Source organism: Sturnira hondurensis, unplaced genomic scaffold, assembly GCF_014824575.4.
Source record: "Sturnira hondurensis isolate 20B ecotype Veracruz unplaced genomic scaffold, ASM1482457v3 Scaffold0016684, whole genome shotgun sequence".
In the NCBI taxonomy this organism is placed as follows: Eukaryota; Metazoa; Chordata; class Mammalia; order Chiroptera; family Phyllostomidae; genus Sturnira; species Sturnira hondurensis.
In genome coordinates this window covers 4,344,238-4,360,841 of record NW_028089315.1, presented here as the reverse complement: position 1 = coordinate 4,360,841, position 16,604 = coordinate 4,344,238, and the positions used below count along the sequence as shown (strand labels likewise).

Below are 16,604 nucleotides of genomic sequence, written 5' to 3'. Positions count from 1 at the left end.
TCTGCTCTGCCCTCCCCGTTCCCTATTCTTTGTGACCCAGTTGGACTTCACCTGCCTGGTCCCTGAAGGCATCTGAAGTTGAGAGCCCGGTAAAGTGACTTCCCCAGAAAGCCGTTTTTATCTCGCCTGCTTATCCTGGGGGTCTGAGGAGAGATGGGGACGAGGCAGGAGCAAGAGATGGTGGTGGGGCGGGACCACATGCCTTTCCTCTGGTGCTGGCCCTGCACCGTCATCCCCGGCCTCCACTCCCACTTCCTTCTTCAGTCTCTTAAATGACCACTATTGAAATTTCTGCCAAAAAAGAGAGGAAAAGAAGAAGGAGCTGGGCTTTGTCTCCCGCAGAACAGCTCCTGTTATTATGCATGTACCCAATGCCATCTTAGATTTCCAAACCTTATTACAGCCCGAGGGAATGCAGGATTGGTTTTTCCTTTACAGGTGAGTAAACTAAGGCAATTTAAGCAAGCCAGGCTGCCAGTATACCTCAGAATACTGCCTTGAAGTTTCTTAAAAACGGAGGAGGCTAGCGAAATGTGGCCTCATTTTTTTAAGCCATTTGACTTTTTTATTGTCCCGGATATACTTACAAGATAGATTCAGAGGTACACGCCATCTTTTCATTCCAGCTGAACAAGCATAAAGTATAAAAGGATTTTAGTTCTTGTTTTGAAAGAGCAGACTGGGTTGGAAGAAATAGAACGGAGTGGAATGCCATAGAGATAGAGATCGTTTTCCCAGGCCTCTGGGGGCAGATGAGATCACCGCTGTGCACATCAGCTGGACTTGAAAGCCAGTGACTTTGAACACTGATTGTGCCCTGACATTCTTGAGTTTTGCTAGAGTGAGTCTGTGTCCAAGGCCTACAGATAAACTAGATGAATATTAAAACGGCCCTGCCGTTTTCAGTTGAGAGAGGCTGTTAATCAGTTGATTGGGAATAGATCATCTTCAGAGTGTTGGTAATTGGGGTTTAAGACTGAGTCCCACAGGGGGAAGCAATAATGAGAGTTGTCATTGGGGCTATACAGACGTCTCCCTATTGTAATGTCAACAAGGCAGAGTTTTCAAATGGTCTTTTACATTTGGCAGGAGAGCGAGTGGATGGACATTGAAGAAAATGCAGGTGATAGAGCAGCTGTGATTCTGCTGGTTTGTTGTTTTCTTGGATGGTGAGCCCTCTCTGAGACTGGAACTTCTTTATGCACTTAGGTTCAGGTTTCAGCTTTATTTTTGTTGGTGACTTGGCTCAACTCCCAGGACTGTTATGTTTGGGGAGTATGAAAATTTGGGAACCTAATTATACATAGAGGGCAAAGGTTCCACTTATTTAGAGACATCTACAAGCCCATTTCATATCTTTAAAGAAAGCTAATGTAAGAAGCATCTATTTTTAATTTTACATTGCAGCCTACATGTTTAAAAACACAGAATCTGCTTAAAAGAAGACACCCTACTGAACACAAGTAACACATATTTATCAAGGAATTACTGATAGAAAATATTGAAAAAATAAACCATGAAATTATTTTATAATTTTATCACTAAAGTCACAGAAATTGATATACACACCTTCTAACTTTTTTCCTGTGGATATTTATAGTACATGTATGGTTCCAAATATCCTGTGGACATTTATAATACATGTATGTATGTTTACAAAAACAGTATCGTTCTCTTTTGCAATCTCTGCCCAGTCTCTGGTGGAGACTTAATATCTGGTTATGTAATTATGTATTTAATCAATTCCTACAGTAGAACTTTCAGATTGTTCTTAATTTTTTGCCGTAATAAATGAGTCTTTGAATTTTCTGGTTACTAAATATTTACATTCCATTAGAGAATGACTCAAACGGAGGCTCGGAGTATGGGAAACAGAAGTAGCTAGTCTTGCTGATGGAAGGACTCTCCGTGGAATAGAGAGGGAATAGAGAGAACAGCTCTGCATTTCCCGCTGTCAGAGAACAGCCACGATGATGATTTATAGCATAGAGTTCATGTGGCTGGTTTCTTGTCCAGATGCCGTATCCACTAATTTTGTCAGCAAAAAATCATCTCTTTTTCTCTGGAACACTAGGAGTACTACATTGGAATTTGTCATTTTGGGAGGGAGACCATTAGGAAAGTTCCAGGGCAACTGCTGAGAAGGTATACATTTCAGCAGTATTGTGAAATCTAAGTATCAAATATCATCAAATAAACAACGTGTGGAGAAGATAGAAAGATGTTGTTGTCACACAACAGGGCTTTTTAACAGCGCAAAGTCTAACAGCCCAAAGTGTACTGGAAGGCAAATATGTACACTTCAGCATGCCCTTCTGTCTTGTGTCTAAGCAAAATAGGTCAACTTATACTTAGTTCAAGGATCTGTTTCATAATGCTGATTTTATTTGCTAACCAGGCTTAGTCTGTAGAATTGTGACCACTACATGTAATAGTGACTTAAAATAAAAGGTGATTTAAAGGTTAAGGCACCAAAAGTAATCTTCTGAAATGTCCCCAACTGTAGATTGAAATAAATATGTAGGTCCTTCGGCCTAGGCTGTGTGGTTGTTATTTTAGCGGTTTTGTTGTTCTTCCCACAAATACGGTTTTGTGATTTCTGCCTATTTAAGCTACCTCTTTAAAAGTGAAATAACAACAAAAAATCTATAGCTAATTAAATTTGGGGAAAAGCATCCAGGAACTATCTAAATTGAATTAGAGAAGAATTAAAAACCTTCCTTATGAGTATTTCAATGGGCTACATTGCCCTAAAAGGTGTATTAGGATATCACTGAGTTTTACACAAGTTCTAGTTGATATAAAGACCTTTCTGTGGACTTGTAGCATTTACAGAGAGGCAGGTCGTCTCTTTCATAATAAAATAGTATCACTTCTTAATTTGCATTGTTCTTGAACAAGGCACCCGAATGTAGTTTCCTGTTACAAGTCTGAGCAAAATATTACATGCTCACCAAATTTTGATCTTAAGTTTATAAGCTCATAGAGTCAAATAATGTATATGCCCATGTTACTTTTGCTGTTGTTGTTAGAGATTTGATGCCTGAAGCAGAAAGTTTAGTTGACTCTATGCTTATAAAACTAATTACGCATGCACTACTTCCTTCTTTCATGTGCCATTATCAGTGTGTAGAAATATCCGGAACTTCCCTGTAGTTTCTTAACTGCCATACCAGCTTTGTTTGTTCAGTCTCAGGTCCATCATGCCTTTAAAAAAAAAAAGGAAAAATTCAGTTCTTAATTTCATGGCACTCCTTTTAAAAGTTCACTGAATTGTCCAAGAAGAATAAATTACAGTTTAATCATTTCTTTCATTTTTATGTATTGCTTTATGTTTTCCAAAGCACTGTAAGGTCTGTATAAACTCCCTTACTACTAGAATGAACAGAAGGAATAAATTATTCCATCATAGGAAACCGAGGCCCTGGGGTTGGAGTTTAAGTTCATGGCAGAGCAGGCTTCAGAGCGCAGATTTATTGAGCGCTTGCCCCGTGGGTAGTTGTGGTGTGCATTTCATGCTGTTCTAATTCTTGAAAACGGGTGTTCAGTGTATATTTCATATGTTGGGTCTTTGTTTACACTGTTTTCTTTCTAGACAATGCTTGATAGCAAGATCATATACTAGATTCTTTTTGAATAAGGATGAAAGAATATATATTAATGATTTGTTTAGTGGGTTTGCTTGGTTAATGTTTATTTTCTCATTACAAGGATAATTGCTTTAAGTTATTTTTCTGCTTTCAGAGATCTGGCTTTGATAATTAAATAGTATGTCGTGTGTCATGGTATATTACCTGATGGCTTTTCGAACATTAAAAACTAAAATATCTATTTTAAGAATTGGAGCCAAGTCATATCTGGCAAATTTATATTTCCCTTAGTTGAGACCTGACAGAAAGCCCTGCTGCCTCAGAGTCTGTGATGAGGGTGGGGCTGTTCCCTTCCTGTATCGTTTTGAGTGCCGTACTTTTTTTTATAATCAAAGAAATGCAATTTTAATAGAACAGCAGATCACCTTTGCTTATCCTTTTTTTACATTTAATCTTTATTGTATTTCTTTCCATTATCATTTACACCCCTGATACCCTGATGTAATCACCAGCAATCACCACACTGATGTCCATGTCCGTGAGTCCATTTTCCTTTTTGCTCAGTCCCTGCACCCCCTAACTTCTTCCTTGTCACCTGCCAGCTGTCATCCTGCTCTCCATACTTTCATTCAAAATTAGGACTTTTAGACTGTCCTGTGTATGTGCCCAAATCTGTGAGGCTGTTGAATATCTGCAGTGGGAGAGCCCTGGTGAGCATTTGGGGTTTCTGTCTAGCCCTAGGACCAGCTCTTTGCTGAGTATGAGATTTTAGGCAAATCGCAGTCTCGCTGGACTTGAGTTGCCTGAGGTCTAAAAGTTTCAGAGGAGCAAGAGCTCTGGCACCTTTTCTGTCTCTCAAATTCTGTAATATTTTATGATGAAGATTTTGTATACAGTTACTAGTCTTTTATTATTTCTTCCCAATTCTAAGAAATATGTCTAATGATTTGAGTTGTGCGTTATTTTTTAACATCCTCCCAGGTATGGATTCTGGGTGGCTTTTCCAGATGGCGGTGGTAGTAGCTGTTCTCGGAGCCCAGCCTAATGTAGCGTCTTCTGGGCCTAGATGTGAAACACTTTGTCTTTCCTTTTTCATAAATGCCCAAGGACGTTCTAAACTGAGTGTGTGAGTCCAAGGGAGGGCCACTTTCTCGCCTCTCCCTCTTCCCCTGGGCTCTGGGTCTGTTAGGTCCACACCTGTTAGCAGTGGCCGTTGGGCTGCCGTGTAGCCGTCCAGCAGTTCATGCCCATAAAAAGGAGCTTTTCCCCTTTAGAACCATTGGAGCATCAGCGGCAGGAGAGCAGCGTGGATGTCTTTATTTGCTAGCTTCAAAGCCTGTTTGAAAAATAAAGGGTTGTCTTCTCATGAAATTTGGAGGACTGTTTTTACTCATGTATCATGATGATTGGGCTTTTAAAAATGCCATTTGGAAGTGGCAGCCTCAGCAAATATTTATGACATGTCACTGTGACCCAGCTGGGCGTTAGAGAGGAAGCAGGACGTTAGGAAAAGAACAAGGCCTATTTCTTGGAGTGACTAGTGTCTTTCATTCCTTCTCCGTGACTGCTGTTTGACAGCAGTAGCAGCCCCCGTGAGGAGAGGCAGGTAGCTCCCCATCTCCCGGAGGAACCAAGACTTAGAGAGGTTAAAAGACCTTGTCAGGAAGGGAAGTGGCTGAGTTGGGTCTCAACTGCCTGCTCCCTGACTCACACAGCTGGTGCTCTTTGCGTCACACCATGCACGTGGGACAGTTGAGTGATAGTGTGTGTCTCAGATTGTAGTAATGCAGAAGATCAGGGAGGGGGAGAGGCTGGAGAAAGCGGGGGGGGGGGTGTCTGGAAAGGTTTGCAGAGAAGGACCTTAAAGACGAAGGAGCAGCCCGGACTGGTTGAAGGAGGGCAGTGAATGGAGAATTCCAACAGGAGGCGAAGCACCAGGACTCTCTTCAGGGGCGAACAATTTTGTTGTCCTAGTTATTACTGGGAGCCTTTTACTTCTCTTGCTGTCTTCTAAGAGTTCCTCTGGCTATCAGAGGCAGCCTGGTGGACCTGCCTTTGCAAGATTTGTGTTCCTTCATTTGGATGGAGGCTTGCAATGCCAGGGGGACAGGGAGTAAGTGAGTGAGTGAGTGTGTGTGTGTGTGTGTGTGTGTGTGTGCGCGAGCGAGAGAGAGAGAGAGAGAGAGAGAGAGAGAGAGAGATGGCCTAGATTGTTTCATGCCCCTTGCTTTTCTGTCTTAAGAGGAGATTACTCGACGGTTCCCCCATCAGAGAGAAGTGAGATAACACCTTGGCATCCGTCTGGTTGTTGTGGTTCTGAGGGAGTTCCCCCTCCCAGGAGACTTCCTGCATTGGATGGACAAAGGGAACAGTGAAGAATCTACATGAAAAGCCCATATTCATTTTCTTGGGCCTCACATTCCAAGAATTTTTCTTGAGAGTTTTTTCACTTCAAAATGTTGAGTGTTCCCTTGGTTGTTACCCTAACTCTACAGAGGAATATTTGGGGAGAAGCCTGGAGTCTGGTGCCAGGAGATGCCCTTTCCTACAGGACCTTGTGCCCGGACCCCCATTTGGTGTGTCTGTCTTCTCGTCACTCTGGGCAGTACTAGTGCCCATCACAGCTCCTCGGCAGTGGTTCTGAAGTGGTCAGAGATTCTCTTAGGTTTCATATTTCTCTCCAGAGGATGCCCACCTGATTTTTCTCGGCTATGCAGATTGTTTTAAAGCAGGGTGTCTTCTGCAGCTTTATTTTCCATTAAATCATGTAAGGTACATTTCTTAAGTGATTGGGCTGATACTGATTGAGCACATTCCGAGCCCTGGGAATGTGAGACTTGGATGCTCCAGACTGAAGCCCTTCCACAGCCATTCATAGGCGCCTGCGGGTGTCTGGACAGCCACCTACCCACGAGGGAGTGTCATAGGGAAGGCGCACAGCACTGTGGATGCTCGGAAGAGAGAACGCCACTCCGTTTCAAGAGGTCTGGAATACCTTTCAAGTTTACTGCCATTTCACTGGTTGATATTTGGAGTGGGAGAGCAGGAGCAGACACACTGTTCTTCATTACGACACAGTCAGATTTGGGGGTTCAGTAGAGACAAGCTTTGGACTTTGAAATCAGGAGACCTGAGTTCAGGTCTTGGTTGTGCCACAGGTGCCACAGAGGGAGCCAATAGGAGGTACTGGGGAGAAGAGGGGTGTGGGACGGAGAGCCTTATTGAGGTCATTTTGAGAAATCGGGGAAACAGTTCCGTTACTGGAGGGTTTTCTGGAGGGTTAAGCTGCTGTCATCGGGGAGATCTGAGCATGCGGCTCCCAGACTGATTGGGATTTTTTTTTTTTAAGCATGGAGCACTTTATCAGATTATTATTCCACAAAACACATTTAGGGAAATTCTGCCATCAGTAATTTCTAGCTCTTAAATCTTCAAATCTGTGCAAGTGTTTTCGCAGTCAATACAACATCCATCATTTGAGGGGAAAAACAAGTTAGCCCTCGTTGGGCAGGGCATTTTCACAGTGAGGCGTAGCGGGCAGTGGACATCCCAGATGGTAGAAGATTTAAGAAAGGGAGAAAAGGTGTGGGCACCACAGAACCCTGTTAGTGCTAAGTTATGCATCATCAACTTCCACATTTGGTTTTTTACGTACCGACAACAACTGTGTCAAGGAGACATTTGACTCTACTCATTTTACAGATGAACGAGCCGGAGCTCCCCTAAGGGGTGTGTGTGGCACTTGCTGAGAGTCAGACTGAGTTCTGTCTTTGGCCAGAGGCCACAGTTCATTCCCAACCAGGTTTTGTGATAGTGCTAAGTAATCATTTTTAACTTTCCCTGTGTGGGGACTGGAAACAATGTTTTTTTCTTCTCACCTTCTAAGTTCTTCCTGGGTAGGCTAATAATCACATTAACTGGAGAAAATCAAGTTTTTACTACACGTGCATGGGGAATTCACATTGGCATACAAACTCCCAAGACAGTGAGGCGACATGGGGTAGATAAGACATTTTGGACAAAGGAGAAAAGTGGGTGGGAGGCGTCCAGGATTTCAGAAGTGAGAGTGGGCGGTTCACAGGTACGGGTACTTGAGAAAGAGGGGAACACACAGGGCAGGCAAATCCTGAGCAACCCAGAAGCAGTGGGACACAGGGGCCATCTAGCTAACAGGACCCAGAAACCTTTCTAATTATCACACTTAATTCAGGTTAGACTAAGGTGAGCATGCCTGGACTTCATTCCCGAAGCAGGTTTCTCTGTATGAATTTCTTGAGTGGAGGGTCAGAGGTTCATTCTAAGTCTTGTTGTCTTAATAAACAGCCTAAAAACAATAACCGGGGAAAAACAGCTTCAGGGTAAAAAAATCTTTAGTTCCTTCACTTGCTTTTGATTTTAAACGACTGCTACAAAAGTAAGACATGCTTTTTAGAGAAAAATGGGTGAGAGAAAAGCAGACAACACCCCAAGGCCTGCCATCAAGTTTAATTTCGGCCAATATGTGATGTGTGTGTTTCCCAGTTGTTTTATGCAGTGTTGTGTTCATTAAACATCATTGTGTTTAAATAAGAGCAGATCTATTACTTATATTTACATGTATATTTACACTAACATACAAAATTTTCAATCCTGCTTTCTGAGTCTCCCCTGCAGATGGGAATTGGTTAGTGACACATAATACATAGTACGTTGAACTTTAGGACATAGAAACTTACAGCTCTTTGGTGCAGCTTCTACTTGACCCTGGGCAAGTTCCTTGACCTTCCTGCAACTTAGTTTCCAAATTTATAAATGAGGGAGCTGAATCGGGTCACTGATTTTAAATCCGTGGGATTCCACAAAGCGCTCTGTGAGCCGGGTGGAGGGGCCCAGTGGGAGCGGGTGGAAAGCTGGCCCCCAGGAAAACTCCTCCTGCATTCCAACCCAAGCAGCTGCACCTGTAATGTTCTTTTATAGATTTTAGGGTGCAAGCACATTTTGGAAAGAGGTTTTTAAATTTTTCTTTGAAAGTATAAAATTCTTGGACCAAATTATCGTACAGCTCAACATTTCTATGGTATCTATTAAGTTGCTGTGTTACGTATCTTTTAAAACATTCTTCACTAGGTGGAATGGTAGATTATGCAAACTTGCCGTGTCCTTTCAGATTATCCCAGGAAGCACAAAGGAATCGCTGATCCATGCTGAACAGTGTCCAAAGCACTGTTGAATTTTTTCTTAGAAAACACACCATTGAGGCTGGAAAACATTTCCCCTCTGACTTTATCCATTGTCAGGCCCCTGCAAGGGAAGACTAGCCAGGGAATCAGTGGCTCCTCTAACTAATACATGTTTGAAAACTAGACTTTATCAATAACTGGTTTTCTATTTTCCTTATGCATATTAAGGTTTTGCATTTTGAGAGAATTGATTTGGAAGTCCCACTATCTTGACTTTTTCTCTGATCTCCACAGAAGGAAGAACCTTGTTGAAAAATGAGCTGAATGAATGCTCGGATACCCAAGAACCCTGGACAGCTGCGTGAGGTGTTTAAAAACTGCCCCGACCCCCTTGCCAGCCCAGTCTCTGTCATGAGGCCTGAGGGGGTGAGCACACTGTGCAGGGCCCGCATCCTGCTGCACGGGAACGGTGACTGCTGACCCGCCGGGAGCAAGCTGGGGGCTGCTGGCTGCCTGCCAGTACAATGAAGGAGGTGGTTTACTGGTCACCCAAGCAGGTGGCAGACTGGCTGCTGGAGAATGCTATGCCAGAGTACTGCGAACCTCTGGAGCACTTCACAGGCCGGGACTTGATCAACCTAACCCTGGAGGATTTCACAAGACCCCCCTTGTGCCGAGTCTCCTCCGACAATGGTCAGCGGCTCTTGGACATGATAGAGACCCTGAAAATGGAGCACCACATGGAAGAACACAAGAACGGCCATGCCAACGGGCACCTGAGCATTGGCACAGGCGCCCCCCCACCTGATGGCAGCTTCAGCGTCAAGGTCAAACCCAACGGGATGCCAAATGGGTATAGGAAGGAGATGATAAAGATCCCCATGCCAGAACTGGAACGCTCCCAGTACCCCATGGAATGGGGCAAGACTTTTCTGGCCTTTCTTTATGCACTTTCCTGTTTTGTTCTCACCACAGTGATGATTTCGGTCGTCCATGAACGCGTACCTCCTAAGGAGAAGCAGCCTCCACTACCAGACACATTTTTTGACCATTTTAACCGGGTGCAGTGGGCCTTTTCTATTTGTGAAATTAACGGCATGATCCTCGTAGGACTCTGGTTAATTCAGTGGCTGCTCTTAAAATACAAGTAAGTAAAGCAGAAGCTCTCAGCTTCAATGATCACAGAGTTTGCACTGCAGATGTTTAATACTCATTATTTGGAAATGAAATGTATGAAGCAGTGGATCAGAGCATATTACCCCCCCCCCCCCACTTTTTTAAAACCACATAACCAACTAAAGCTCTGGCAGCTTTAAGAAAATTCCATGTTTATTGCCGGTTTCACACAAGATTGGTACAGAATGGTAAACAGGATTGTGAGAAATGTTCTAGTTTTCACTTCGCAGGAAACCCTCAGACACCTTCAGAGAGTATGTATAGGCTGCGGAACCACAGATAAACTGTCCACTGTTGGTGGGGTTAACCCACCAATAAACTCTGGGCAGTTGGCCTAAGCACCACAAATGGCTCTATAGCTTTTTCCAAGCACAGTCAGACATCTGGAACCTTAGCAACAGCATTTAAGGAGATTTCAAACGTAGAACTCAGAACATCTATTCCAGAGTGGCTTGGGCTGTTGGGAAGACAGTACCCTCAGGGAGTGGCTTTGTTTAGCAGGTGCAGTGCAGGTGAACCTCATGGCTTTTCACCATTTAAGATGTGTGGCCACTGAAGCAGTATGTAGCTATTCCATTCACATGTCTCAGGGTTTTTAATAGGTACCTTCTTTCAGCTTCTAGTGGATCTAAAGTGGCTTTCATATCCCTAGCTCTGAACTCAACATATATCCCCTCAGGCAAGCTGTTTGCTTGCGTTGTGTAGCAAACAAAAAACACCTGTGTGCCCTCATCATCACTGTCTGATTTTCCTGTCACTGGAACATGTTTACAGCTTCCACATTTGAGAGTTGGAAATTGGTTTGTTAAGGCACTGAGTTTGTCTGTAGTGACTTTTTCATAACCCACAGTACGGTTCAGTATTGCGGAAATTGTCCTTAATCTGGAAAAGAAAATGTAGAGAGAATTTATGCAGAACTTGGACAGAAACGATGAGTATTTCCCTGGTATGTTCATAAGGACTGTGTTTTTTCACCTTATAAATGACATATCTGCAAACGGAAATGAAAGCAATTCCTGACTCTGCCAGAACTCTCTTAATTTGTGTAAAGGAAGTTGTTTAAGTGGCCAGTGTTTATTTTCAGGCTGGCTTGGCAATCCTAGACTTTTAGCTGAATTTGAAATGGAAATGATAACCTGGGCAGCATTTGATTTGATGGAAGAACTTTTGGGGTTTGCTTCAGTTTTACAAGGCTAAATAGATGGTAATAAGCTTTAGAATGTGAGATGCTTTGAACTTATTAACTACATTCTTTTGGCTGCCAAACTTTAGTTTCTGTTTTTTACTTTTATACTTTTAACTTCTAAACTTCCTTTTTTCTAAAAGCACATTAGAAAAAAAAGCCAGTATCTTTTTCTCTAAAGAGTCAAAGTCAACTAACTTATGTATTCTCAGTTTTTCCTAATGTTTGTTGTTTTGTTTATGGGATTTTTTTTCTGTCATTTTCAGCATAATTTTTACATGAAGGCAAATAATTTACTGACCCAGAATATAACTTTGGTTAAGTTAAACCACATATGAGTCCAAATCTTTCACAACCCTGTGACCTTTAAATAATTTATTCTTGTTCTAAAGAAGTGTCCTAACCATAGGACTAATTTCTTTATAATATATTACTGTTTATATGTTTCTCAGTAGGGACTTTTCCTTATATCTGTTTTGCTTTAAGCGTCCTAATTTCGTATTACACTGGCGGTACTTATTGCCGATCCAGGCACCCTGGATTCCTGCCCCAGCCGTGGCCCTAACACGCTGGGTGCTATAGGTGACTGAACCTCAGGAACCTGGTTTTTCTCAGATAAAATCAGAGCCCCTTAGAGTAGAAGATTTCTCTTGTTCTATACAACTATGCTTTATTTTCTCTTAACGAGATTGAATGGGCCAAATAATATTACCTGCAGAGCTTTTTAAAAATGTTTTTGTCTTTTTGTCCTGAAGACATGGAAATAACTAGGTATTCTTTAAAGTCCTCGCTCTAGTTTCCATGCTGATGGGGTAGGGCCATGGGAGGTGGAAGCCTCCTGTTGTCGAGACAGCCCTGAGCATCCTACCCCCGTCCTCCCACCGGTTTCCCATTCGACCCCTGGAAACCCCTCATCAGTGTGTGTGGCACCCCAGCCATGTAAGAGGAAGGAGGGTAGGAAGGACCTTGTGGGTACTGACAGGCTGCCCTTCCCAGCTCTTGTGGAGAAGACCGAAATGCTCTCTCGTGTCAGAGATGCCTTGTTGCACCATAGCATTTCTGTTTGCCCAGCATGGTGGAGAAATGGAGACTTCCGGTTATGAAATATTGTGTTGGACAGAAAGGCCACCTCTCCCTCCTTTTCTTCTTGACCCTTCTGAGTCCTGACCCTTTTCCCAGTGTCCACCAGGAGGTTTGCTACTTAGGCGACGCATCGCACATGACTCCTCTCAGTTAAACCTGTTTGGCCAGTAATCCCTGTTTGGAGCCCTTTAAAAAGTCAGCCTGTTCCTTTTTGCCTCCGTATCTACTTTTTAGAGAAGATTCAGAGGCTGTAGAATCAGAAATGGTAGAGAATGACTTACTAAGAGATGAGATCGCTGTACTTTGGGCACCATCCCCCAGCAGCAGTGCCTTTGGCCAGACGTTTGAGGTGCTAAGGAAACCTTGGTGTGGAGTTTGTAAAGTGGTGACATCTGGGTCTGTCCTTACATTGTCTGCAGTTGTCCTTTATTAGTAAACATAAGCTTTGTTTTTGCATTTAATTTTTTTGGCCTTCCTGCATTCTTAGCATCACTCCCTCGTGTCTATATGTATATATGTTCATATATTATGTTCATATATACGTATACCCACGTGAAATTTCCATGACATTGCAAAGTGGAAAGCAGCAATTATGCCTGTCCTTAAGAACTTTGTGATTTTTTAAAATTGTGAATAATGTTGTCTCCCCATTTAGAATTGGACTTTCAAGCCACTGACTAGGAAAAAGTCCTGGGAAATCTCTGCATTTGTGTCAGACTTCACTGCAAAACAGGTATCCCTTGTTTTAAGAAAGCATGATAAAGACTGTGTTAAACTTACAGACTTGGTAAGGCCTTCTCACGCATGGCTAAATCACGGCTAACACGTGGCACCTTGGTGTGATACACGTGTGGCTAGTAGGCTGTTGTAAACACCTGGCAAAGAGGAAGGCCAAGGAGCAGAATTGCAGAGCTTTTGAGTCAAGGGTTTTCTCACCACCAATGCAAGCATTATGACTTAGGCGGTGCTTGTAGACCCTAAAACTCCACTTTGCCTCACACCAGATTTGTCATCTTTTCCTTCCAACTCAGTCTTCTGTGTAGGCAGTGGCATTTCCTAGAAACCTAGAACTTCTCCGTTCCTTATACAAATGCTGAGTTCAGTCAATTCTAATTTCAGATTTATTAGCACTTTCCCTTCCTACTGAGTGATGTATAATGGGTCCGCAGATGGAGACCCAACTCCTTAGCACGAAGCTCGGGGTTTTCATGATCTGGCCCAGATCTGGCCTGTCTCATTGGTAGCTACTTCACTCCACAGTTTCCCTCAACCACTTAAAGCTCATACCACCTTCCATTCTGTTCCTTGTGTATGTCTCCTTCAGTGCTAGACTGTAAGTTCCTCAAGAGAAAAGACTGGGTCCTGTCCAACATTCATCTTTTATGTCCCACTGACCTGCACAGAGCCTGACACAGAGAAAGTGCACACCTAGGTTCATTTGTTCATTCAACTTGTACTTACTGAGCAGCCTTCTGTGTGCCAGACCCTGGCGGTGCTGCAGTGAGCAGAGGCTCCAATGCCTCATGGAGCTTACCTTCTGGCTAGGCCGAAGCCAACAGTAAACAGATGGATATGCAGTACCTGGTAGTGACCAGGGAAATGAAGAAAGAGAAGACCTGTAATAGGGTAGAAGTGCCGGGGACGGTGGGGAGGGGTGGTATTTTAGATAGGGGGATCAGAAGAGACCTCTAATGAGGTAACAGTTGAGCAGACACCTGAGACAAATGAAGGCAGAGACCATGCAGGTGTTTGGAGCCAGAGCAGCCCAGGCAGGAAACAGAGCAAGTGCAGAGTCCCAGAGTCTCTGAGACTGGAGAACAGCTGAGGGACCGTGTGGCAGAGTGAGCTGGGGCAAAGTATGACACAGAAGTTCACGAGGTGTGGATAGTGGATCGGGTAGGCCTTGTCAACCACACTAAAGAGTTTGAATTTTGTTCCCAGTGTGATATATAAGTCCTTAGAGAAGAATATGAACAGATCTGAATTTTAAGAAATCACTCTGATGGCTACGTAGAGAAGAGGGGAACATGGGTGGAAGCGGGGGCTGGTCAGGACGCCGTTGCTATTGTCCAGGTGCAAATGGGCTCAGTTACATTTGGCCAGTGAAGACATTGGGTGCCAGGGTGGTGGGAAGGGATGACTTCTGTAGAGGTTATGGTTTCTCTTGCATTTTGAGCTACTTTTATAACCTTCTGTGGTAGTACCTCTCTCATGCGAGGGTCTCTTTGTGAATCTCTGAATTTTATATGGAATTTAATTTAATATATATATAAACATTTTATTTATTTATCTTTAGAGGGGAAGGGAAGGAGAGAGGGAGAAATATCAATGTATGGTTGCCTCTGGTGTGTCCCCTGGCAGGAATTGGCCTGCAACCCAGGCATGTGCCCTGACTGGGAATCGAACTTCGATCGTGTGGTTCGCAGGCCCGCGCTCAATCCACTGAGCTACGCCAGCCAGGGCTGCTCAAATGTATTTTATTCCAGAGCAAAGCTTTGTTATGTGTATATGCTGGTATGTGTTTTCTACCAAGGCTTTCTTTTTTTTTTTGATCAGACATTTGCTTAAAAGAAGTGGTGCAAGTAAGTCGAGGGGGCAGATTGTATGGGATGGTATATGACAATATATCATGTTGCAGGATATATTGGCCCGTTGGTGGTAAGAAGATTTGGAGAAAAAGAAAAGGAGCCATCAGATAGCTAGGATATGGGGTGGAGTGCAAAGAGCTCAGTAGGTGAGGCATCAGTGGGCATGAGGTAGAGTGTTCTGGCATGAGCAGTCGTGTGGAGTTACAGAGACCACAGTAACTGGTGGAACAGTCACTGAGCACGTTCTTCGAAAATTGCTTCCATGCTGAAAGCGAAAGACCTGGAGATGGGAATGGTGTCGGCAGACCCTGCTGAGGACGCGTCAGGACGTCTGTATTGGGAACGGTTCAGGAACTTCGCCGGCCCCACCCGGAGGAACAGATACGTTTTCCCGTGGGCCTTTTCTAGGGCTACACTCTGAGAGGACACGGGCGGGTTTTTACATGTTTGGCGGCAGCTTGTATCGTATCTCCGAAGACCACTTAGGAAAAGATGTTTTGGTATTTTAACCTTTGGTAAATGCTGTGGATATGGGGGCCTCATTGTTAGGTGGGTCTCTGCCAACATAAGCAAGTTTATCTACAGCATTTAGCTCTCCTCTGAATGGAATCTAATTTCCAAGGACATAATCCCGTGCTGATTGGTGACTGCTGCTCTAGCTGATAATCCGATTATTTTTGTTTTTGTTTTATTCAGCAGACTAGACTCTCCACTAACATTTATCTTTCGTTTTACCCCTTTGTAATTGTATCAGCTCTTCTTTTCACATTAAGCTGATTGGATCAATGTACTTATCTCTTTCCTCTTCTACTTCCCAAGGTAGTTAATAACCACAGTTATTGTCAACATTTTTCCAATTGTTTTTAAGTCTTTGATGGTTGTGATTAAGTAAAAGTTCTTAAAAGGTCTTGGTATAGAGCATTTGATAAGAAACTGGTCTCTCCAGGTTACTATTCAATAGAATTTATTTTGCAAGTTCCAGAAGAGCCTTTTTTAAAGGCAGGTTGATTTTATTATAAATTGACCTCATACTGTGGACCACAAGGCTAGTCTCGAATGGAGCTTCAGGGCATCTTTAAATTATCTTTAAGACTTCATGATAAGGACTGAGAAGCAAGCAAAAAAGCAAAACTGTAAAAGTTATCTTCTGAGGAGTTTGTTCTCATTGTAACATCTTTCATCTTTCAGAGAGGGGGAAGTGAGGGAGAAAGGCAGGGAGAGAAATATCAGGGTGTGGTTGGTTGCCTGTTGTGCACCCCCCAACTAGGGACCTGCCCCACAACCCAGGCATGTGCCCTGACTGGGAATCAAACCTCGACCCTTTGGTTTGCAGGCTGGCACTCACTTCACTGAGCCACCACAGCCAGGGCTGTCTCAGTCTTTTTTTTTTAAATATATTTGAGAGAGAGAGAGAAAGACATTAAGTTTTACTGTTCCAGTTATTGATGCATTCGTTGGTTGCTTCTTGTATGTGCCTTCACCAGGGATCAAACCCACAACCTTGGCATATTGGAAACATGTGGGGAGCTCGTCTAACCAGTTGAGCTACCTGGGCTACATCTCAATTTTTGAAAGTGTGTGTTGTTCAAACTCTACCCAAGTAATAAAACTTATGAAGATAAAAATTCCACATGTTATCGCAGCTTTGGGGCGCATCTTTCCCATTATTTAATTGATTGATAAGTTGTCATATTCCTCTCCAGCAGTAAAGCAAGGTGACAGGGAGCATCTCTTGCCCTCCTTCTCCCTCTACACGTAGCTGCATCTGTTATGTGCTTAGTCAAAGTCTGTTTTCTTCTGCTTCTTTTCATCCGTGTTGTTAACA

At 43.3% G+C, this 16,604-nt stretch overlaps 1 protein-coding gene across 2 annotated transcripts in view; it reads left to right on the top strand.

Annotated features, from left to right (window-relative positions):
* Positions 1-16,604, top strand: part of SGMS1 (sphingomyelin synthase 1) — a 284,385-nt gene that overhangs the window by 235,647 nt on the left and 32,134 nt on the right. For both annotated transcript variants that reach the window (XM_037066934.1, XM_037066935.1), the window contains one exon: positions 9,044-9,896. In XM_037066934.1, the coding sequence (XP_036922829.1) occupies positions 9,274-9,896 (623 nt within the window). In that variant the 5' untranslated portion in view covers positions 9,044-9,273. The remainder of the gene's footprint in view (positions 1-9,043; positions 9,897-16,604) is intronic.